Source organism: Euwallacea fornicatus, chromosome 30, assembly GCF_040115645.1.
Source record: "Euwallacea fornicatus isolate EFF26 chromosome 30, ASM4011564v1, whole genome shotgun sequence".
In the NCBI taxonomy this organism is placed as follows: domain Eukaryota; kingdom Metazoa; phylum Arthropoda; class Insecta; order Coleoptera; family Curculionidae; genus Euwallacea; species Euwallacea fornicatus.
Window position 1 is genome coordinate 1,124,076 of NC_089570.1, and position 25,750 is coordinate 1,149,825.

A 25,750-nucleotide genomic window follows, 5' to 3' on the forward strand; every position below is an offset into this window, starting at 1 on the left:
ATTCACTAAACGTAATTTAAAAAAATAGAATTTTGAAGCTTCAGGGGTGAGTATCGGGACTAGGAAAAACTTTGGGAAATCGCTGCCTGCTCAGAAGCACTTAAAGACATCATTGCAGTTACCTGTATCTCGCACCCAATAATTGATAGACTTAGGAAAGGCCTCCACGTAGCACTCCAACGTAACGTCAGTCCCCAAGGGCGCCCCAACTAGTTGATTTGGCACGCTAATTACGGGATGAACTGGAAGGAAGTGCAATTTTGCAAACAAAATTTTGCTTAAAAGTAGATAAAATTCGCCAGGTTTGCCTCCTAGATGTACCGGAGGAGGTTCCAGTGCTACCAAGGGGGTTTAAAAATTTAGTTTTTGACCTCAGACGTTCGTTTGAATATCAAAAACGGTCTGGCAATCATGGTTCGCATTAAACCCAATTCTATCACGCTTTAATGTTGTTGAAATGTACATCTTGGAACCAGATGGCTGAAGCTGCATGCGCATATCGTAAAGTTCAAGCATGTGCTAGCTTTAATTGTGGAAGCAAAGAACCGTAAAACGTCTTGTAAAACAAAGGCCGCATTTTGTTATTACGGCCCTTGAGTGGCACATGAATAAATAAAAATGAAAATCTTACAGTGAACGTTAACCATGACCCTTTTACTGACTGTCGGGGGAACGCCATTGGATGCGATGCACATATAAGCGCCCATTTCCGTCCTGGATATCTTCCACAGTTGCAGCGTCTCACCTTGATACGACGTTACTGGAAAGATAAAAATACGGTTTACGAACCTTTCTGTTATTAGCTAGAAGGAGAGGAAATGCAGCGTTTTCCAACAGAGATTTCCCCTGTAAATAAATTCTGAATTAATTAGATACACGTTTATAAATAATAAATTAGGCAAACTCGAGCTACTGCAAATCCACGAACTCCAAAATGCACTATTGTTTAAGTTATGCACCAGCAAGCTGAAATATGATGTGGTAAGTGAGATAAAGGAGGGACGGTTATGTTGGACCTTAATGCCTATCTTTGGTCGACCCTTTGCAGCTAAGTTTTCAAGCAGATGATATAATGGTTTGACCCCTGCCAAACTTAGTTTAATTCGCAACTGTTTGTATTAGATAGGATTCGCGATCTTTCATTTGTCTATTGGCTGCTCTTTTGGAGGTGGACAGGCACGGAATTTGCCTGAACAACTTTGATGAATCCAGAAACTTTAGCAGGACAGAAACTGGCAGGGAGTCAGGAAGAGACACTAGGAGAGAGGTATCTTGAGAACGTCAGATGGACCTAATTGATGGTGATTTCCACACACGATGCAGTACCTGTTTCGCTGCACATGCAGCTTCAGTGAGTGCAACCAGGAGGCAATTAGGCGGTTGACAAGTGCGAGAGAGACAGGCAGTCGTTTCTCCTTTCGCTGTCAATGATCGGCTAGCGTCGTTGACTCGCGGGCAGTACGCCTTAATCTGGGGACGGGTGTAGTTCTACGTCATTTCGGAGGACGCAAATTACGCACATGCATGCGAAGTTGAATGCGTTCTTCGATAACAAATTCCATGATATATTTTAATATCGACTTGTCTCTACAAACATCATAGCAAAAATGCTATTTTTAAAACGGATCAATTGAAAAACAAGCCCTTTTTGTGCCTGTCCCTCTCGCACTTATCAATCGTCTAATTGCCCTTTGCCCGCGCTCACTAAAACTCCATGTGCACAGCAGCGAAAGAGGTACTGTATATTTCGCGGTCGAAAGAGACTTTAAAATTTTGAAACAGACCTGTATCCATTTCCCCTCTCAAAGCGACCATTCGGCTAGTTCCGGTTAGCGTGGATGCAGCTTAGTTCACGACTATCCCTGCATTGTTAAGATGCAGTTTGATACATTGCGGATTGATGGATAACCGGAATTAACCTGATGCCAGTCAACGCTTTTCATTTGCCGTCAAGCGTTTCTCATATTCCATTTTCTGCCACATTGGTCACGTAACACACACAAAATAATCTGATATAAATAATGCAATGCACTTTATTGCCCTCGGCACCGAGAACCTACATAAGTATATTGGGTAAAATTTGAATGGAAAGATAGCTCCTCCGCCCTTATCTGGAACTCGAAGAGCGAGGTTGACGAGTTTCTTTCAACGCTTACGACGGTCATCCCTATTTACATGTTTCAGGGATGTGTTATCAGTCCCTTCAACGTGTATTTTATCACCGAAAAGTAGCATTTTATTGATTTTTCGGTTTTATGTCTCATCCTGTTCACGCCTCTTATCGAGCTGAATTATTGCGTTTTTTAAAGGACATCTGCATGGTTTTCGGGGCAAATTGTTAGAAACTCAATAATCCTTCTGATAAATTCGAGGAAAGTCACATAAGCATCTTAAAGTGTTATTATAGCCAGGGAGAACTGCTCCTCAGGGACTATTCTAGGTCGTTTCCAACTTCTACAATATATTTCTCACTTTCTTTACATCGTGTATTGGCGGATATCAATGGCCTGAACAGTCGTTATCTAAATAGGTTTCGAAAGGTGATGTTAGTTCGCCTTTTGTTCAGCTTAGTGCGAACAGGCTTATCGCATCGTTATGAAACGCAATTAATGCATAGGTAACCCTCCTAACCATGCGTTCTTCCAGGTTTCGAACACGTATTTATTGCTGGAAAATTTAAACGCGAACAGCCCGTTATTTGAATAAATGGGGAAAATATGTCTTCAACTCTTTTCATAAATTATGCTTTTTAAGTATCGCCAGATCAAATGCGACCTAAATATCCGGACCAGTTCGATATAATTCTCATCACTACCCGAATGCAATATTGTTTTAATGGAAAAATAAATGCCCGCAGAGGAGAGGAGCAAAAAAATCCTTGTTTTTAGAGGGGAATTTATCCTCAACTGCATGATCTGTTAATGGTCAGTTGGCTTAATTAATAACGCAACAAGTTTTTTTATCCGAAACATCGTTTTTAGCGAAGATACAAGCCATTGTTAGAAATAAAAGAATTTTCCTGATTTAATACCTCCATAAAATCCCCAAGCAACCTTCCACTTCCATGGAATGGTAATTCTTTTTATGACCTTCCACTCACATATAATTTGAGACAGACATAAAATCGGTGCCAAATGCAACATTATACCTTTGAAGTATCTCATTCGTTTTTTTTGGCGAATGTTTGGAATATGTGTTCGTTGCGAAACAAGAATTGAATGGCGCCATGGAAACTACAGTTATTTTAATTAAAACCTCGTCGAGTTTCTCATTTGTCGAAACTGCATTAGCCGAGGGAATCATTCCGTTCAACTTGGAAAACGTGGTCTTTTTATTTCGCCTCATTAAACTATGTAATTGATCCTTCAGAGTTTGAAGCTCGTTTATGTTCCTTAAATCTAGTTATTACTGTAATTGCTGATAATTCAGGTGTAAAGACCTATTGAAAACAAGCAGCAAATTCCCCTTTTTCTGGGAACACAGTATCAACTTGCAATAGCGGCAACGTCGCCGCAGGCGTTTGTCATCGGTACTTGAAGCTAATAGGCCAGCGGGTGCTGTCAACCAAGGCACAGTGTTGCCGTTTACTTTATAGCCTACTTCAAGTTTCTCACAGGTTTCACCTCATTGAAGTTGCATTAAAGTTTTTCCAGCTTCGGGGATTATTCGAAGGTATTGGAATCTCGTCACAATTTCCCAGGAGGATAATTGAAGGCAAATCTGATTTTCCAGGAACCTAAACTTAACATTAAATTTGATTTTCAGCACTCTAAATTATCTCAAGTTTGGTCGTGTTTTTCCTGTCACCTGAATTGTTTTGGATTGGATTTTTTAGGTTTCAATTTTGTCAGAATTGACCCCAAATGAGTCGAATTGCGTATGGGTTTTCCCCGCAACCAGAAGAGCCTGAATTGACCTGAGTTTCGACGTAATTTGCTTGCAACCCTTAACTTTTCCTTAAAGATCACATGCAAATATTTATTTAATTAATATTTATTTATATATTCATCATCTCTCCAGTTAATGAAGCAATGAATAACGATTTTTCAGATCCGTTCTACAAGCATGCCTTAAACCGAAACTCTCCATAATCTGTCTCTAATTAAGAAAATTTTGTAGTATCACCGATTTCATAAATATTCAAACTCCTCCCTTAATAACCCTCTAAAAAAGTATTTGCCAAAGGCAAACACGACTCGGCTACGCCACAACGATCTTCCAAAAGAACTACTAAATATATGCCATACACATTTCTCATGAAACCCTTAGCTTTCGGCGTATCGTATATTTCTATTGAGTGTTAAATCAATATGATCTTGTTTGATCTGGGACGATAATAAAAATATTGGGAGATGAAAGGTTTATCATCGCTGAGGGATGAGATTTGAAGGGGAAGAGTGAAAAAGAGATCTTGATTTTTCGGTATAATTAAGGTGGTTTTAAGGTCATAGCTCCTTCCAATAATATGTTTTATTGTAGCACGCGAGAACAGCTCCTGAGGGAATCTGCGAGATCGGTTTTGAATCTTTCGAAGCCCTTTATTGCTTTTCTGTATGTCGAAAGCTAAGTATATTGGTTGCGAGATCAGTGGAAAAACGACTGAAAGCCATTCAGGCCTTAACGGCCACGTAAAAAGATTGAACCTGAAGATGGACTAAAAGTCTAGAATTTCTAGAGCAGCGGTAATTAAAACTGTAATAATATACTCCAGCCACAAATTAGGGCAATCTAAAAACGGAGGAAGGGCCCCAATTTATAGAATTACCAACTACAACACCCAGACGAGCTGTATAAGAGTTGTTATTGCTGGGGAGAGCGAGGCTCTAGTAAAATGCTATGGCCAATATGACGCCTCTAATTAAATTTATTCCTCTCCGAATAGTTTTGATTAAAATTGCGAAAGCTACATCCTAATTCACACATTTATCACCCCCCAAAGCAAAAACCAACCAGATTTATACCTTTAGTTTTAGTCCCTGCAGGTTCCCTTATAATAATGTCTTTTCCGTCCTCCCTTCTCCACTGCACGTAGGGCACTGGATGTCCTTTGGCCCTACAAGTCAGCTTAACGGTACCCCCCTCAGGAACTCCCAGATCACCTGAGGTTTCTTCAGTGAAGTCCGGTGGAACCGAAACGTCCAAAGATCCCACCTGAAAAATAAATTCGGCTTTTAACCCATCGAACATTTGGTTCATAACAGACGCCGGTGTCTGCTAGGTAGGTGAAGCCGCAATGACTCGTGTTGGAAATGAAGCTCGCGGTGTCCGCCTGAAATCTTTTCACGCTCGTCAATTTTTCTCCATAAATTCTAGCTGATCTGGCCCTCTGATTGAAAATTCTGCTATGTGACCACGGCAGACACTGGTGTCTGATAGCCACTCTTTAAGGTGGTCCTTTAGAACTCCCAATTTTGGGTCCGACGCTTAATGCGTTAAGCCGGGAATTGGAGGGAGCAATTTGCCAAATAAAATCGGTTTTCCAAAACTAAAGCACCTGGCAAATGACAGTCCCTTCAATGTGTTTCCTTAATAATGGATGTCGGTAGTAAGCTAATTTATAGTCGGGCGTAGTTTATCGAAGTTTAGTGGTCAACGTTGACCCGTTTAATCTGGACTGTGTTGAGTTTCCATCTGATCTGGCCCTTTATTAGCGCGAGACTCGAAGGAGCTAAAGGACGTAGTATTTAATTTCAAAAAGGTTTCGTTGCGGCGTTCGTTGTTTCAGTTCGACGAGGAAATTCGAAAGAAACTACCGAAGAACTTTCTCCGAAAAAAATTGGATGAGCGATAGAACGTAGGAGACGCTGCTGGTGCGTTTCTCTACAGAATGGCGAATGCAGTATTCCAGTTCCTTATTATCGATATTTTTTTTTTGTTTGGAATCATCTCTGTACATTCGCTTCAAATTGTAATTTTTTTCTTGACACAATGAAGCGTAAAAGTTTCTTTAGCTTCTTGAAGATGAAAAAACCTGTTACATGCAAATATTCTAGAGCCCTACAAAATGATCTTTCGAGGTAACAAATAGGTTTGAAAACTTAAACTATTTCTACTTTTTCTATTTTTTAACCATAAAATTTACCGTTGCATTCAAGTTTTTCCATTCAATTACTGTAGGCACATTTGGATAGCAAACACCGAATAAAAATAGCGAATATGACTGTTATTATATCGAGCTCGTCGATATTTTCCATTCCATTCAACGCGCAATAGGTGGAACGAATTCAAAGCACCAGCTAATTCACCAAATTAGCCTGGCCAGGACGGTTTTTGATTCGATATATTGTTTAAAACTTAAAAAAAAATGAAAAAGGTGTGTTTTTTTATTGATTTGCTGCCCTAAGCATGGTGTTATTCAAAAAAAGAACTAAGGCCTGAGAAATTTCACCTGCAAACCCTGATTTAATTTACAGTTATTTTAGCGTTTCCCACTCGATCGTGCGGACAAAAATCGAGGGTTGGTATTCAGGAATTTTTGTTTCATGCTTAAGAAAATAAGGACGCATGGGAAAATATTCGGGGCAGCAGGAACCAAAATCAATAAAATCACTGCAATAATAATACATCATAGAAGCTCGGAATTTAAAATAAACTGCGAGAAAGGAAGGTTCATTTTCAGACTCAATAAGTGGCAACACCGTAAGAGATTTCAGCCAGTCAGCTTTTGAGTTACAGAGACAAAAGACTATTGCAGCGTTGTCACGTTTAGAAATGCATTACTAAATTCAACTACCATGTTTTTGATTTTCTAATAAGACCGAAATTAGAACAATACGTATTTTTACTTTATTCCGAAAAAACAAGCAGAAAGAATGCTAAAGCAAGCAACGTTTCCCAAATAAGATTTTTAATATTTTATGTAAATGCAATTTCGTGAAAACTTATGTTCACGGAAAGGTAATTTGTATTTTAAATTAAAAATTGTGTGCCTAATTTACGTTCCATTTAAAACTCGGTTGTTCGATTTGTCTTTTTAAAATTGTTATTCCAAAGTTTAGAGAAAACGTCGAAATTAGAGAAATTTATCAAGGCTCCCGGCTGGGAACTCATAGATTTGATGTTTAAATGACACTTACTTGGCTCTTCATGGGATCGGTGTTGATTTGGCACATGTACTGCCCCCTGTCCTCTTCTTGGACGCTTTTGATATGTAAGTTCCAAGTTGAATGGTCGTTATGAGATACGGATATGCGAGGATTGTGGGTGATCACGTGGTCGTGGATCGCTTGTATTGCTTTAGTGTCGGCTTTTACCCATCCAACCTAGAAGAGAAAAGGTAAAAAGTCACTTTAGATGGTTAAAATAGTGATTTAAAAGCACAGGGTCGTTTCTCGACAGAATGGCGAACGTGACCTTTTGGGCCCATTCTTATCGATCATACTTTCGGCGCCATCTCTGAGTATTCACTTGAGCTAGAAATTTTTCCTTAACACAAAGGCGCATAACCATCTTAAAAGCGGCTTTTGCGGTTTTAAAAACTTGTGATGCGGCCAAAAATGAGTGTAAATTTACATGGTTTATCATTTGAAGCAATCAACTTTACGAAAACAATACATATGTACAGGGCAACCCTTCCTCAACGAAATATCAGTTCGAATAAAATCAATATAGTGTACCCCCCTGCACGCGATGGCATCAAATATTATAACCAGAAAAAGATGTTAGCACCATATGATTTACGGCAGGTATTTTATCAACATAAAGTAAGTAACATCGAGAAGAACATGAAATATAGGGTCTTTTGAGAACTTTCAATATGCTACAGTGCCGCTGATGGCTTCACCTAAATAATGGCAAAAGCATAACCCGGTTTATGGAAAAAGAAGATTGATGTGTCGTTCCATACTCGAAATGCATATTCCTTGTATCCTTTTGTTTCAAATTTTCACCCATTATTCGTAATTTTACCGCCATGATTTACCGATACGAATGGGCTCATCCTTCAAGAATTCCCCAGAAGGTGGTAATTACTCTTTCAAGGCCGTTTTTATCGCTTAATTCAATAATAATTCCCTTGTGTCCATGTAAGTGGCAGTAAATGCAATTAGGATTAGGAACAGGTGGGTGAAATCGTTGGTTGTTGTCTGGAAAATTGGACGTTACAGGAATTAATGCCGCAAAAGTGACAGGAAATGGGTAGTACACATAATATAAAATTCATCTCGATTCCATACTTTAGATGTATGGGAGCCAGGACTTCAAATAATCCCATATTGAGCTAAAATTCTCTCTGGTGTATTAGTGATATATCTCCTCTCTTCGGAAGACAAATTGGGGCTACTGTGTAGTTGATAAAGCTGTGAGAATTACAAAGCTGCAATATAAACTCCATCATAAGTTTCTGAAACAGGGCCAAGTAAAACACATCTGGGCTTTCCGCAGCTCATACACACATCGGGAAAAACAAGCAGAAACAGGACAAAAAGGCGTCTTAACACGAATATATAATATTTCTTATTTCTTTCGTATTATACTTAGTTCGCTTGCTAATACAAAAGTGACAGATGCACAAACATGTTTCAGTAGACGCTTCCCGAATAACAAATTCGTTCGTGGAAATGTTCTTAAAAAGTGCTTTGTATGACGTCCCTTGAATCTCGGATTATTCGAATTTGAATTTTAGCTTCGGATAAGTTTAACGAGAGAATGTTACCGTGAAACGACAAATGCAAGAATTTCGGCCGCATTTGGTTTGAATTATCATTGAGCCCCTCTGGTAGAGCATACTAAAAAGAGTACTGATGGTACAACTAGCAGGGATTTAATATTTCTATAGGGCCAAAAAAGGCACGGAATTAAATAACTTTTATCGAGTTTCTAATCTACTTTCCAACTTTTTAATTAACTTTAATATTTTACTTCCATCGTATACCTCGATTGATTTAAATTATGTATCTGAGTTCGGGATTTTCTTGTTTTCAAAACCTTTATTAAGAACTAATACAAACTCATCAGAATAATATTACTATTTCATTATTGCAACGCAGATATTTGAAGTTTTAGGTCTCTTGGCAAGTGCTTTGGGACATTCATTTTCAATAACATCAAAAAGCCAGAAACCTGAAGATTTGTGTAATTTGCTCCTTAAAAAAATTTAAAACGTTTTAATCTCGTTTCACGGTTTCATTTTTTAACATTAGATCTACAATGAAACATGCCCATTCCCATTTGCCCCCAACCTAAACATAAATTTCGTCAAGCAGCAACACTGCAACAGTCTTTTGTCTTCATAATTCTAAGCTCATAAGTTAGGATTTGCTGTCAAGTCGTCGGCAGTGTTGCCATTTATTGACTATATTCTAAATATTTATAGCTTTTTAGTGAACTTCCTGTGTTCTCATTCACTACGGAATTTTCTTCAAATTCGCCTCATAAGCATACATTGTGTGACGATTTGGTCGAAAATTCAAATTTCTGATCCTATTCGGAATTTTTGATAGAAGCACCAACGTGTTTTTCAACAGTTTATAGGAACCTGACTTGAAGAATCTCTTTAGAACTTTTCAACATTTTTTTCGTCAATCTTGCAGGTAGTTCCGTTGATCTCCGTGTGATAAAAATTTTTCAGAAAACTACCAGAATTTCCTTTGATGCTGCAAATTGAACGTTTCTAGGTCTTCCAGACGTTCTCCGAGATTCTTCGCGGTTCTTACAGAAAAACGCGTGATTCAACCATATCGATTTCGTTTTAATCAAAAATAATCCTGTTTATCTGCTCATTGTCTGCACATCGCAAATATCTATTTCTGAATCCCCAAATATCATATCTTGCTTAGAGAACATATTCAATGCGAGTACCAATGTGATAATATTTGCGTGTTGTCGGCTAAATTAAACAGTGTTAAGGGAATCTGACTTACTAATGTAATATTGTCTGTAAGCAAGGTGGGCAAAATGGGAATTCGTTGGTGAAATTATAGTTTCGGACATGTCGAGGCACATTATGATTAAATTTCGTATTGTAAATATGGAAAAGCTGCATGTGCAGGTCGGTGGCCGGAAAATTATAATTGAAAGTGCAGTTTGAATTGTTCAAATTAATATAGGAAGAAGAGGGCAGGTTCCAGGGTAAAATCTGGATAAATTTTGGACCTTTCCAGAGCTTTAATAGACTGAACAGAAATAGCAAAGGTCTCCAAAGGCAGTCACGATCTGCTCCCGATTATAACTCGAGCAGCTGCGTGTTATAAATGATCTGGAGTTTGCGGCGCCTTTCAGCGATTTGTCATATCTCCACCGTTATTACAACACCGCGCCTGTTTAGTATCTTGACCAGCTTTTGGATGCTTTAAAATTTGTTTTCGGAAAGGTTATTTGTAACCCTTACAACAGAAGAGCACGTGTGTGATTTCAGATTTGTCAACGGCGTTGCTCCATCAGCAAAAGCTCCACGCTTGGCTGACGGGTCCAAAAATGGATTTCTCTCCTGGTCTAACTTCAGTGCATTCTTTAGCATTTTTTTTTAAACGGAATTAAAGATCTACTTACCCTGTATCCTCCCAAGTGATGGACTACGCATTGGAATGTTGCATCCCTCCCTATAGGAATCGACATATTCTTAATAGGTTCAGCGAACTCCGGCTGAAATGCAGTGTAACCTAAAACAATAGAAACTTATTAGAGGCAGTTTCAGATTAGAATGGGGGAATGGTGGTGATTACAGTTTTGTGAAAGGTCCTTTAGGATAAATTGCTTGAAATATGGACCTTTCGAATTAATAAATTCTGCATGAGTAATATTTTGCTTCAAGGGAGCAGTTAGAAACTATCTTAGGGTCATCCGAGGTAATATATATTCATAAATAAAGAGATATTATGCAAATTTTCACTATTAGCTTCACTTTTTTACGTTTCTCCAGCTTCGTACTCAGGACATTCCAGCAATCTATTCAAGTCATCTAACTTGTTGGGAATTTATTTTAAGATTTGCTAAGGATTCGTATTCCACACAGTATTTTGTAATCTGTTTTACATTGAGGTGATAACAGAAATGATGACGAAGATTGCAAAAGAGAAAGAAGAAGATAAAAGCCTCGCACTCAGAGGTCTTCCAACACCTTTAACATGAAGGGTCATATCCTGTCCGCGCGTAAACAGCATTAATCTAATCTACGTTAGTGGAAAACAAAGAGAGGTCTCTTGAATTCCATTTCTAATTCCATAGTGAAACCGTCAAAACCCCGACCAACTAGCTGATTAAGGGGAAGAGTTTCTAGAATTGATATTTTCTATGCTGAGGAGACGGGGTCGTCAAGAGACATTTGGGTCATTTGAATCAACATTTTTACACGTGATTTGTTTCCTCGATTCGGGAAAAAAAACATGAAAAATGTGCTTCTGCACTAGATACGCGCGAAACTCCAAGTAACAGACCGATCGAGGGGAAGAGTTTTGAAATTCTGTCGATTTTTCTAATTCGGGTGTTTGAAGGGTTAAAACTGGAGTTCTAATTCCTATGCATTTTGGTGTTCGATTCAATCAGGAAGTTTTAAAATTTTATTCTATAGAAAATTCCAGAACTCTCCAAGTAAACTTCAAAAATTGAAAAATATGCGGGTTTCCTTTAGGGGTACTTACACTGCGTATTTATTATTCAACAACATAGTTTTTCATATACATTTTCTTGTTCTACTGAGTTAAAAGTCCATTATGTCGGTCATCCGCATTAATTATGAATTTTTGTGACCTCCCGTCTCTTGCTGTTGTACAAGTTCCATATGCATATATGTATAATATAAAATGCGGAAACAAAAACAGATGATAAATTATTCAAAAGTTAATTAGGGATGGAGTTTTCCTTTTGAAACCTGTTGCAAAAATGCTCCCTTCTAATTTTTATTCAAGTAATAGCAAGAGGTAATATATATAACACTGTCGTATGTTTTTGCCCCTGTCCCGTTGTATATTTGGGAACAAAAACCTCGTTTCCAGGCGTAGTTTTTGTCGTCTGTTGCTCCCTTCATTCCGAGCCATTTTTCGGGTGTAAATGCGAAAATGTACACTGGAATTGTGTTTTGCGACTTAATGAAATATGATATAATGCCTTTATTATAAGGTCAGAAATGAAGACGGTCACAAAAGGGTCCGTGGCTCGAAGCTAAATTAGAAATACCATAGAGTGCTCTTAATGACTTAATTTTTTTAGCGATTTCCACATCTAAATTAAGAATCGAATTAAGAAGAACTTAAATTGCACTTTCAAAAATTCGATCCGACCACCGAATTTAAACGATCCAGTGATAATAGAACTTACCACCGGATTAAGGCGGGGGCAATATAAATTGGGGGATAATTAATTTTTAACTTGAACCGCAGCCCCTGGAGAAAGAGGCGAATCAAAATTATAATATGGCCGGCAATAATTCAGCCGAGAAGGTTTTGTGGATTTAATTACATTATTGAAGTGTCATGGGCTCGGTTTTTGATAAATGCAGACGGTCGGAATCTCTGGAACGGGGTGAGAGGCGAATAATTATTTCTAAGGCATCTTGAATTTACCGCATAGATCATTCTTTTAGTTGGGGGTGATGTGGAAGATGTCTGAAAGCTCGGAAAAGCCGGTTTTTATCTCTTGAAGCCACAATGAAGTGAGTTAAATTACCATGACTTCACAGAATTTTTTCTCGCATTCAATTATCAATTGGCGGATCTCAACTCTACAAACTCGGACATTATCTGGATATCCCGGATGCCACTAGACTTAACTGATTCCTCATGCGCGTCAGATAACTACCAACTGAGTCCGTTATTGCTTGCATACTGCGGAAATTACACCGTCCATACTATTTCAGTCCTTGTGTTAAACCCTCATGTTATAGCGATCTAGTTTAAAACTGCCTAAAACTTTTTCTTTCGCTACCTCATTTGTATTTTTTCTCCTTCTCATTAGTTCTTCTCTCTTTTCCACTAAAACTTATACTAGATAATCTATTGGTGGTGAACCATCTATCACCAATACTAATTCTATAGAAACTGTCTCCTATGCTGTAAAATACAATGACAGCCAAACGCTATTTCAGAATCAAGTAAGGTCCATGTCTTCAAGCATCCAGATAATTCTATCGAGTGCCCTGCTCGCAATATTCATCACTGGCTCCCTGGTCTTAGCCCTCACCGCTACTGAGAGACCATCAGCATATACAACGAGAATTGGTGCCATGAATGCCCAAATAAATCTCCGACTAAAATCCAGCTCTAAAACTCCATCTTCTTAATTTATATATAAAGTTTGAAAACTCTCTGCCTTGATCGGTTTGTTAGTAAAGGCATAGTAACTCTTATTATACAGTGAAGTTTTGAAGATTTTTGCCTGAATACTGAGCGAAAATGTATAGTAATTGTGTGACACAAGACACATAAATCCTTAAAGACCCCATCGTCTCGATATGCAAAACAGGAAGTTTAAAAACTTTTCCCCTTGATCAGTCTGTTAATTTAGTTTGACGCAACCTCTTATTGTACAATTGGATTTTGGAATGTTTCGTCCAAATTACGGACAACAAAGATGTCTAAAGGTTATAAGTCCAAAGGGTTTGATCCAACTTGACGACTCCATCCCCTCAATAAAAAATCTCCAAGTTTGAAAACTCCTCTCCCTAATTAATCTGGTAGTTCGGGCGATGGTATAAATGTAGCAGTGGAACTTCACTACCATGGAAGGGGGCGACTGTTCCATCTCCATTACCTTTCATTTATGTAAATAAAACTTAATTTGAAATTTAAAAATCCATTCACGAGGTGATAACACTGTTTCATAATGATCTCACATGATTCCCTGTATTAGAAAATCAAGATTCAATACGGCCGATTTCAAAAAATATTACGCCTAAATAAACAGGCCGTTTCGAGATTTTAATTAAAGTAAATTTCGGGGAATTGTAGAAAAGAACGAAATTCTTTAAAACTTTTGTTTAACTTTTAATAAGCTGTCCCTGTACTTGTTGAAGATGTAGGAGGAAAGAATAGCATTCCTCTAAAAGAATGTTTTCTTTCGTTTTTCATAATTAAATTGTATTTTGAGTTCTCTATGTAAGTCGCCTTAATTATCTCCATGCTAAAATGAAAACATTTTTCCGGAAGCGAATCTAGAGATTCCTCAAATTACGAGATTCCTCAGGCTACGAACTTACGGTTCTCCCAATTTGTAGTTTCGTTTTTTCCAGCGAAAATGAATGCCATGCATTTTAACAAACGTTGCAATGCTATCTAATAACGACATCTCAGAAGTTTTGAGCTAAACTCAGATGGAGACTTGGAAATTCCCTTAAACATTCAAGAGCCATTACAACGTCCTGCGATGTTTCATTATAGCTGACGTTAGCACTTTGGGCAATTATCCAATCAAATCAATTATAAATCTGGTAATCTTGGATAAGAAGCTCCATCCAGGAGTGAGTTTCCATGCACAATGCAGCTCGACTGATCATTATAACCAAGCGGCAGCCTGATCGATACACAATATAAGGTTAATCCAGTCAAGCTGACTGATTAAACCTAGTAGTTATGAAAGGGTCAATTGGCATTGCCGAAACTAAAGTGAATTAGTCAGGTACAGAATTAATTTTCTGTAATAGTGAGGTTTAAATGTGATCCGAATTGGTAATGGAGTTAGTTGACAAACATGATGGGTTTATTAGTTCATTCACCTCCTCCCGGATTTCGTCTTTTAATCGTGACTTTTTTTCTCAAAAGTCTCTAAAGTAATCGGCTTTTTTCACAGGGAACATAATTATTATAAATTAGGTTTGAGACGAATATGCATGCCCCTGGGAGATAAAGACATAATGTTGAAACTTGAAAGCCCGCAACAAGACCTCGAAAAGGAAAAAAGACGCTCTAGCTGAAAATTGAATTATCAGTGAAACTTTATGAAAAGTACTCCGGGGGCGATATATTTTAAAAAGGAATGATCCAATCTCCTGCAATTCGTGGGAAATATTATATTTTGTCTTTTGAAGATAAAGGAGTGGGTTTCGTAATATAATTTGTATTTTCTTGTTACGTTATTGGATTCTGAGTGTGGTGATGATTGATGACGCTGCCTGTATTATTCCGAGGGGCCAGGAGTAATTTTCAAAGGAATTTAAATCTCAATTTTCAGCAACAACGATGTAGGTAGAAGCACAAGCACTCGTACATATCGGCGCGATCAAGGGTGGGAGTTTTGAAATTTCAATTATTCCGATTCGAATAATTCGACGATATTTCCCACATATAGGTGTGACAAACGATGAAAAAAAGGTGTAAAAATGTAGCATAAATTGAAGATGTTGGTGGTAGCACCTGGTATGCGGCACAGCAGTGCCGTAGCAACATCATTACCGCATCCGGCACTGTACGTGTTTCGCGTTCCGCATGGAAATATTCCATTAAGCAACCGACTGGCCGACACCAGCCAGTTTCCCTATTTACAGCGTCACCTTATGGCTGCCTGTCTGTTCTGAACAATAAATAATCTCATATTTCCGGGATACACGCCAAACTGAGCCCAAAATGAGACGACCGCAAAGAAGACGTTCTGTTCCCTGTTCTCTTTATTCGTTACGGATTATTAATGTGTACCTCGGTTAATTGTATTTTTAAACTATCTACTAATAATTCATTTTTTCCAAGACATGAAAATACGGAGGGCGCTCCATGAATCTGGGAACTATAACGATCAGTTTCCATTAGCGCGATTTTCGGAAACTTGCAACTAATTCTAATATGCTTCGACCGCCTGAAGACCTTTGAAAAGCTCCACAAGGCGAAGCTTCAATATGTGGTTTACAGGAGCTACAGCGATGGAAAATGTAAAATTCTGCAAGTGGAGGCCAAATAAATCCGAAAAATCGCGGTTTTTGGACTGTTCTGCTGCGTCTCTAAGTAACTCGGTATATGTAACCATTTAAGCATTTTAATCCAATTACACACGACCATGCGGGAAAGTAGCATTTACCCCACTGATGAGTGTGAAGTGAAGTGAATAGTGAGAGTGATAAAGAACTGGAATCATGTTTGCAAAAAGGAACGTGATTTCCAATAGAGATAAAATCAGTTTCGCTGAGTCTCATATGCGGCACTCTTGCAACAACCCTTAACGACTCCACCTTCAGCATTTATTCTGTACTTTCGCTACCTGAAAATTACCTCGAAAACACTGAAAGTGGAACTAAATCCTCTAATTTGTAATGAGATGATATTCAAAACCCTGCAAATGGAGAAAAAATCAATTCTTCTAAGCTCCGTATTTAGAAAATTTTATAATTATCCTACGAGCTTCTATATTTCGCTTAATATTCTGTGTTTTAAGTGCCTGAGAATTGCTTCAAGATACTTGAAAACCGAACATGATTCGGTGAACTACATCTGACGTAGGAGAAAGAGAATCGCAGAGGTAAAATCAGCTTTCCTGGCTCCATATTTGGCAATTTGTATAAACCCTAAGAGGATCTATATTCCGGATATAATCCTGTGTTTTAAGTGCCTGGAAAATTTGCACGTTTGACGAGTCAACGAAAAGTTCACAATTTTTAATAAATTCGTTGCATATCTTGCGGAATAAACGTAGTCAACAGCCACGCAGCACTATTTTCATATCGCCTAAGCTAAGAGGCCGAGGGGTTAAACGTTTACGCTGACGATGATTTTCCTTCGTCAAACCCGACAACTTCTTATTTTCTTGAAGTAAAAAGGAATCAAATAAGCATTCCCACAAACAAAAACAACTCGTCTAAATCGCATCTGCCACACAGAAAGCCCTTAAAGTGACATAATTAAGTTTTAAGATTGAAGTGAGCTCAACTTTCCAGCCGAAGATTTACTGTGTTCGAGCTAAGAAGTTTTCATTGAATTTTAATAAAAATTTGCATGATTTGTTAATCCTTGAAAGAGGGAGAAGTCTGGAGAGATAAAAATATGGAGAATGGGTAACGGCTTGCCTGGCGGAGCGGCCAACTTATAATGAGGAATTTGCGGGGTATTGAGCACATTCTGCCTTTCGAAAAGTCTTATAGCTAGTTAAAGTAACAAACTCAAAGTAGGACTCGCTCTATGCCTGCGGCAAATTAACACACTTCATTTAGCGTAATTTATAAATTTTGTTCAGTAACCTCCGCCTGCTAGGGGAAAATTTAACGTTTTCATATATCTTCGGAACACAGCGAAGCAACCTTATTTGGAAATACAAATTGCGCGCATATTATGTGCACATAAAGCTAAAATTTATTCTTTCTTCTAGGGAGATGCCTAGATACTTAGTTTCATGTGGATGACATGGAGGTGCATTCCTTGAGACGACGGCAATTTATTCTTGAATTATGCGATATTGTTTCATTGTGAGAAATGGGAGGAATCTAAAGAAGTCGATTTTCTTTTTTAGAAAAAAACTCCACGTGCGGTTATGGAAATCGGAACAAAATTTATTCCACGGCAAAAATGTACACAGTTTTTACTTTTCAGATATTCGAAAATCGCTTCATTACACCTCATGTAATTCGCAGAATCAGCTTCTACTTCCGGGATTTGCAGAGTCGTTTTAATGTAGTTGAAACACCGAACAGTTGACGGAGCACAGAGCCTCTCAGGCAAACTACAAGTTTGCCAAAAATCGACCTTACAGGAACTGAACGGAGCTGCGGAAATCGCTTCATTGCATCTCTTCTAATAGGCAGATCCAGGCTCAATGTTTGGCATTTGTAAAGTCATTATCAGGCCATTAAAACACAAACGACAATTAGTAGACTATGAAGCGGTTAATGCGGGCTGCCAAATTGCCAAAAATCGAGTTTTCTAAACTAATTTTGTCTCATAAAAACTTAGAGGGTCCGACTCAGGCCAGCGGGCACTGGACACCGGCCATTAGCATAATCCTTCCCGAAGATCACACCGAGGAAAAGTCACGTCTCTACACATTTGCCTGCTTGAAATGTCGTTCAATTAATCTCTTAACTAAACACACGTAATGTGTTACACAATCCTGGCAACATCCCCCGTTTCTCCATGTAATGCAGACTGAGCACTGTCGATGGTAGCAGCAGGTGTTATTATTGTCATTCGTGAGTTATAGCTGAAACTTTACCTGAACATAAAGTGCTATAGGTGCTTAGAAATTGGGAGAAGACTAACTGCCGGCAAAGATGTAGGCGCCTAATTAGGTCCAAGGTGTTTCGCAGTAAGATCCAGTGATATATGGCGAAATTGCGTGAGCAATATTGGCCAATTATTTCCATTTAATTAATTAATTAAGTGGATCTTGAATGGAAGTGAATTCTCTAGAATTTTTACAGAAATTTAGAGTGTTTGCTTCTCTATAATGACCTTAGCAGAATCATTAAAAAACTTCACGCCATGCTCTCCATTAATTTTTCGCAAGGATTTATCTGGGAGAAATAAAACAGCATGGTGCTATGAAATTACAGCTATTTCCCGGGTATAACTGTATTTATTTTTCCCATCCCGAGCTGACTTTAAATTCTTAAGGGAATTTATTAACTGCCCACAAAACACAAGAATTAATAAGACGCTGTGTAGGTTTTACGGTACTACTTCCATGTGGAGCGTAAATATTCTATCAAAGGGGGGTATTTACTACATTCCCACCACTACCTCGCTGCGCTATACTCTTTTAAATTCCGGAACGTATTCGCACCCGAAAATGCATAAAGAATAAATTTAAATTTACCGTGCCTCGGGTTGCAAACACCCTTTCGCAAAAACTTTGTCGGAATGTACGAATAATTAATGTTTACGATGAATAAGGAAAGGTAGCGCCAACATAAATATTTATTCAGGAATGCTATTTTGATTGATGCTCCTCTTAAGGCTTTACAACAATGTCGCAGGTTGATGTTACAAAGGATCAAACATCTGCCGCGAATCGCCATGGAAGTTAAGAGTATTATATGGGGTTTTAGTTACGGAAACGGGTTCCTTTGCAAACGGGAATGTGAGTCAGCGGGAAGAAATGTTCAGTTACATGCAGTCTCGAGCGTAAAGTACGCGCCATGTGTGGAATTTTTTGCTTATGCATAAAAAATGTATTTCTGCATTAGCCGGGATATTCCAAACGGCTACGACCTGCGATAATTCTATTATGTGAAAGCGATTTTTTCGATCAATATTTATTGGTTAATCCTCTAATAAATAAATCTTCTTAAGGAAAATGCGGGGCGCATTAAAGAGGCCACGCACGCCTTAAAGCAAAATTGATCTAGATTATAGAGCAGCCACTCAGATTGGCCCATTGCGATATTTTTCTAAAGCTAATTGACACAGGAATAAATTTATGCACAAATATCTGCGCAAAATGGCTATATCATGTATTAAATAGCTATTATGAATCCAAGCAGATACTAATTGCACGTCATAACATTAATAAAGCTGGGAGGGAAAGCATTATAATTATTGTTGCAATAGGAAGGTCCAAAAAAACGAACACCTATTTCTAGAACATGTATTTCTATGGAAATTTAATACGTAATACCGTTTTGCCTCAAAAACCTCCATAAAAAATTCCAGCGAGGTGAAATCAGGTGCGTCAGGAGGGCGGAGTTGCCCCATGCTACGACCAATCATGAATAGAAATTTTATCAATATGAACCGAATTATTGTTACAGGATTTCTGACAAATTCGAATTTCTCCGATGTACAAAAATAGTTTAACAGTTGAAATTGCCACGCGAAATTTTAAACTTGGCATGTGCCGTTTTTGTCTGGGTGTCATTTCTTACGATTTCTGAAGTAGAATTGCGAGGCAAAGCCAAGATTTACATACATCGGGGGGGGGGGGGGGGGGGGGGTTATTTGCCACACGGTACGTACTTTATGTGTGGCACTCGATAACCATAAATATTAGTTGAGAGAAAATTTGATTATACGTATTTTCGTGCCGAAATAAATCAGAATTTTTTGCCCACTGGCGTGAACAAGCATTTTAGTCGATTGCGCGCTTTCACTTTCCGTTCTATAAAACATAACAGAATAACACTGAAGTCAATATTTCTGCCAAAACTTAATTCAATTGAGTTGGCAACACCGCAAGGCACAGTCAAGTCCGTTCATATGTACGTTTGAGAGTTGCGGAGACTTTAAAAATGTCCCAAAAAACGCAGTTGCCGGAGTAGAATCACGAGCGTTGATAAACAGTTTGCTCAGTTTGATTTTATCATTTTATTTAGTATTTTTTATTATAGATATTGAAGCCTGCACGGGGACATGAACGTGCAAAAGAAACTGGACCAAATTTTTAAAGCAGTCAGCCGATACCGCAAAATCGTCACGTGATTATGTGAAAATGTGTCGTCATCCGAGATCGACGGTTTTTTCGAGAAAGCTTTGGAAAGGAAACAACGACGCTTCGGTTGTCAGTATTAATGGCGTCTTCAAGGTTTATGTCGTTTCGCTTGTGAAAAGTAACCCATTCAAGTGAAACTATGGAAATAATTTCGAATATTTTGTGTGGAGACGAGGGTCAATTCCACGGAAACGCAACGAGTGCTCGTGCAACGGTCGTGCCCAGCTGAAAACAGGTAAAAATCGCACTTTTAAAATTCGATTTGGCTTAACGGTACGGCGGATATCGTGTCGTTTGCGCTCGGGTTCCCGAGGCCGCACGATCACTCGGCGGCAAACCTCGATGCAGCTCAAATTGAATTTAAGGAAAAGTTTCGCCCGTTGAGCGGGAAAAGTCATAGGTGGACACGAGACCGGACAGTTACCTGTCGAGCGCTGACAAATACCCATTATTAGTTAAACGTTATTTTTACGTTAATGCTGACATCACTTAGTAATACATGATAACGCCTTATAACATAAATAATTTGGCTTTCGTCTCCGGTATCTCCATTTAGTTCTATTACTTTATTCATAACACTGCATATTTTATGCCGCTGTCTAGTGAGCATAAATTAAAATATGATTTTTTAATATGCTTTCCTTATTACTATTTTACTAACTTTTTTTTTTAAATCGACAAAATCCTTTTTTTCCAAACATCGAGTCAGTCATTAACATTTCACAGTACGGATTGGGTCGAATTGACTCCTGAAAAGTGCAAATTTCTGCCCAATTAATCGATACCCCGCATAAATACTTCGCGGCATGACACGAAAGATAACACATTGACGTACGGCCTAAATTCTAAGATAAGAAAACATTTTATTGAATATAAGATTTGCTTTCTTTGGGGACTAGTTGAAATTTGAAATATTTAGCGCTTACGAAGAAGTAAGTGCAATCAATTTGATATGTGTAACATTTGATATACGAATAAACCTTCCATTTTCCGATATTATATTCGCCTCGTATCCATTATTTGTTATTATTCATTATTATGCCCAAACGCTAAAAATTGCAAACTTAAAAGATAAATTGGTTGACGATTAAATTTGTTAAAATCACTGCTCAATGACAAAAAACATTAGTTTTTCCCATAAAAGATCCGTTTCACATTTATCCATGAAAATACTTAACAACTTCAATTATTTTTTATTAAGTTAGTTAAGTCATAAGTAAATTTTATTTATCCGAAAAAAAACTTTATTACTATTAAAAAATTCCAATAAACAGAACCTCATCCTCCCGCATTCCTCTACAGTTTCCCTCGATCTTCCTCTCATCTTTCGTCCAGCGCAAAAAAACTAACAGGCAAATTTACAAGGATGCAAAGGACACAAACACATTTATTAGATTTAGTTTTTCAGCGTCCCAGGTGGTTTGTTGCATTTTTCAAACTTCACTGTGTGAGTTGACCTGAATTCGAGCGGACCTGAATAACCTAATTGCTGCTCCACTAGAAGAAGAACTGACGTTCTCCCTTCTGATTGGAGGAAAAACAACGATATTAATCAAGATATTCATTAAAGCACAACGAAACTGTCAGTTTATTCCACAGACATTTCCTGGCTGTACAGATTGGCCAAATATAATACAATAATTTAATTAGGACCCAATGATAATTCATTCCTCATTTAAATACAAAATACAATTTAAGGGAAAACGAAACAAAGAAATTCCGTCTCTCGGTTTGTTTACGTAATGAAGTCTTATTTACGGTCCTTTGTTTGATATAAATCAATTTGTTTGTAGGACTTTATCGCTGAAATAAGATATTTTTCGCAGCAAAATTTGCTGAAAAAAATTTAATATTCGAGACGCATAACATTATCTCTTTAAAATTCCTCAGAATTAAAGTTTCTCTAGCGAAATACGATAAGACTTCACAACGACCTCCATACAATTGTGACAAAAAGCCACTTTTAGTTAAATTTGATAGCAAATTTGTATTCCCGGCCACACACAGTATACTATAGTACATGCTTAAAATATGCAATGCGATAAAAGGACATTTTCTTAATGTGGGCCCCAAAAGCGAGTGCTAAAGACGCAAATTTCGAAATAGAAAAAGTGATATGGTTCCTTTGTTCTTGGATGTGACCGAAATAATAGAGTCGTTCCAAATATCCATATATCACTGGCGAGGAACATAATATAAAATTCAGACACAATTTTCCAGGCAAAACATTGTTAGGTGTCTTTTAAGTTTCGATACGAGGCGCTGAAGAGGCACACCGGAAATAAGGCATCCGCCTCTGTATGGCAATTTACTATTTACATTTTGGAAAGTCATTCTCTTTTTGTGGAACGTTCACTTTGTGCAAAAGATTTCGGTATAATATGGAATCAAGGGACGTACAAAAAGCCTCAAACCCAAGAAGATGGATGTGGAAGAAAGCATAATGTAGAATTTGTAGTAGAAGCAAATTGCTCTATAACGTGACAAACGCAGCCAATTTTGTTGTCTAAGTTTCGTTGACAACTCAGTACCTTTCTTCAGCTACAATAAAGCTATTTTTAGTCCTTTTTGCTTACCAAAAATAATAAACTCGATTTCGCCCAACGAGGCAGAAACAACTCCCATCCATGTCTTTCTTTACTCCCTTGTGTTCAACTTCGAAAAACTTAACAAAGTAAAACATTTTCTTTTTCATGTCAAAGGACTCGATGAGAGGACATGTTTCACCTTGAAATTTCCCCAAATGTAGCTTTCAATTAAACGTATTTATTAAGTTTTTAAGTGCACATATCCTCGGACTTGCAAATTGCCAATTTAAGCAAATAATGCCCTTAAAGAGCTCCGATATTCCGAACATGAGCAATACTTGAATTTAAAGTTATTTCGAATACACAGCTTGTTGACTGACTCCACCAAGTTATAAGTACGAGAGAGGATTGTTGCGTTCGTGTTCCTGAATTCATTATATTAAAAGTTATATCAGATCGACCTTAACATCCGCCATGTCAGGAGCTTTCAAGTTTAGTTGGGATTATAAATTTCGCGTAACAATTACTTATTGAACTATGTCTGAGAGGTTTCTCTTTCTGCGAATAAAAGTGCATCAGCAGGATTGAACATTTTACTCCCTGCACGAGTTGTTGCGGTCCAAATCTTCGAAAACTAGAATCGTTTAATTTAATTTGCTACGCAAATGGCGGAATCTCCTAATTTCGAAAGTTTAAAAGGGGAAGTGTATCCGAGTTCCAATCAAGATGTTCAAATTAGCTTTTAACGACTTGTGTCGTAGATATCAACCCCGAGTGAAAAAATGTCTGGCCTGAGTCCATGGCGTTTCGCAGCGCAATCTGCTCGGATAAGTACTCAGATCGGTGGTACGTTGGCTGGTCAGAACGATCGGGCCAGGAGGCTTCCGACGGGTACCCCGAAAAGACGCTATGCAGAGATAGATAAAAATAAACGTAAATAAATTTCTGAAATTCTATTATAACGCCCAGAAAAAGACAAATGAAAAGCAAAGAAAAAGAGTTACCCCTTTAGAGATGCTTCAAGCCTTAAAACACCCCTCGACAAAATTGAGCCGAACTGATGTCTAATTAAAAAAATATTGAAATCCCCCGAGTCAGGCAATAATAGTTTTCAATTAGTGAGGATTTTATAATTCCGGAAATGGAGCTTTTTCCTTCGGCGAAACATTCTTCGTCAGCATGTCAGCCGGCGCTATAATCAGTTGTCGGCTTTGCTATAATGAACGCTGATTCAAGCACTTTACCAAATATCTCCAGGATAATCATTTGTGACTGATGACTGAATTGATTTAAGCTATTCGCCATTCTCATGACTGCAGTTCGCTCGCGAAATAATTGAACGAGACTAGCTGATGTTGGCCCAGCAAACAAAATAATGTCAAGACGCGATTTCGGTTTAGGGGACTCTATGAAAAATTCACAATGTCAGAATCGGTTTAGAGAACTAGGAATTAGAGCGAAAAAAAGCTACGATAAAGAACAAATATTGGGCGTTGAGAGGTTGATATTGCCGAAAGAGAACCAGGTTAATGTCGCAATAATTCTCTTGAACTGATATATTTTACATAAAAATGGCATCAGCTCGGGATATAATGTACTGTATAAAAAATATTTCCCTAGAGTTCTTTTCATTTCGGATACCTGTGAAACGGCAAAAAGTCATCCCTGCTTTGCATTTTACCCGCGTTATTATCCCTTTACCTTTTTCAAAAGTACTTCTATATGATCTCATTTTTTACGCTCGGCTTTGGCCTAACTTTAATATATTTTCTTTCCTCACTCATTTGGGGTGGTGTAAAGCTGTCTGGAGACAGTTAAAAAATGCGAATATCTCGCTGCTGTGCAACCTTTTAACATACCCATCTTCATTACGGGATTTCTGCGAGGAAATCATGAGGAAGGAATCGCGAGATATATGGAAGATTTTGGAGATATCTGGAAGATTTTGGAGAAATCTGGAAGATTTTGGAGAAATCTTCGAGTGGTCCTGACGAAACTGGGGCGAACCGGGCAACGAGGAATCGAGGAGATCTGGCGCCTCTTGACAAAATCACGGCGAATTTTGAGAAACTTCGTTTTCTGCGGTCCAACTCGATATGAAAACCTCGAGAAAGTCGCAAGGAAACTGACATCAACTCTAAGGTATTTTCTCGGGTTTTCTCGTTATCCGGAGTTCCAGGGGGCTTCACCGACTAAAAAATTTTATAATTTTTTACGACTTGATAATCTAACCTGAACTAACCTGTACCAAGTTTGGGTTACTTTCTCAAGTTTCTTTTCTCCGCGGCCCGTTTTTGTGAAGCGAAAACTGTAGGAAATCTCGTGGAAGGAGTTTCCTAGAAGGATCTCTCAATTTGGTCAAGATAGCCGTCGCTTCGGACAGGTCGTTAAAATATTTCTAACCGTCGCGTTGGCTAAAAATGAGAAAAACTGCCGTTATGGAATGCCGGAAATTTACGAAACAACCGGAGAATCTCCAAAATTGTTCTATATAGATAATAATAGATTCTGTTGTCGTTAAGGTTAGTTCGGACGAGTTCAGGTTAATTCAGGTTCAAGTTCGCCGCTCCTCGGCCGCATCAAAGCCCATATGGGCCCGATTCAATTTAAATACTCGCTCTAATTGAAAACTAATTAAACCAGCCGGGTTCTATTATTTTATCAACATCAATTACAATCATGCACGTTGCAATACAAGCAGAAAATTTAATTGCCTCCATTCCAAACGGACCTACAAATTTACTCAAATGGCTGCAGCCCTAGGGCTAATGACTCACTACAACCCGATGGTTTCGTTTAAATATTTCAGAACGAGAGGAAACATGATCGTTGTGAAACTAAATGTTTTCCTTCGCGATCCGAATCTGCTTAATTTCAAGCTAAATCCTCTTTGCGAATAAAAATCTTGTTGATCGGCAGTTTCGTTTTTCGATATGTTTGCATCAACCTTG

The 25,750-nt window shown here is 38.1% G+C and overlaps 1 protein-coding gene across 4 annotated transcripts in view; it reads right to left on the bottom strand.

Moving 5' to 3' along the window:
• LOC136347948 (lachesin-like) overlaps positions 1-25,750 on the bottom strand; it is a 48,459-nt gene that overhangs the window by 8,649 nt on the left and 14,060 nt on the right. For all 4 annotated transcript variants that reach the window (XR_010733552.1, XM_066298389.1, XM_066298388.1 and 1 more), the window contains exons 3-7: positions 10,489-10,598; positions 7,077-7,262; positions 4,962-5,151; positions 632-760; positions 123-242 (exon numbers count right to left, since the gene is read on the bottom strand). Coding sequence is in view for 3 of the 4 variants with exons in the window: in XM_066298389.1 (XP_066154486.1) it covers positions 123-242; positions 632-760; positions 4,962-5,151; positions 7,077-7,262; positions 10,489-10,598 (735 nt within the window). In the remaining variant the exon portion in view is untranslated. The remainder of the gene's footprint in view (positions 1-122; positions 243-631; positions 761-4,961; positions 5,152-7,076; positions 7,263-10,488; positions 10,599-25,750) is intronic.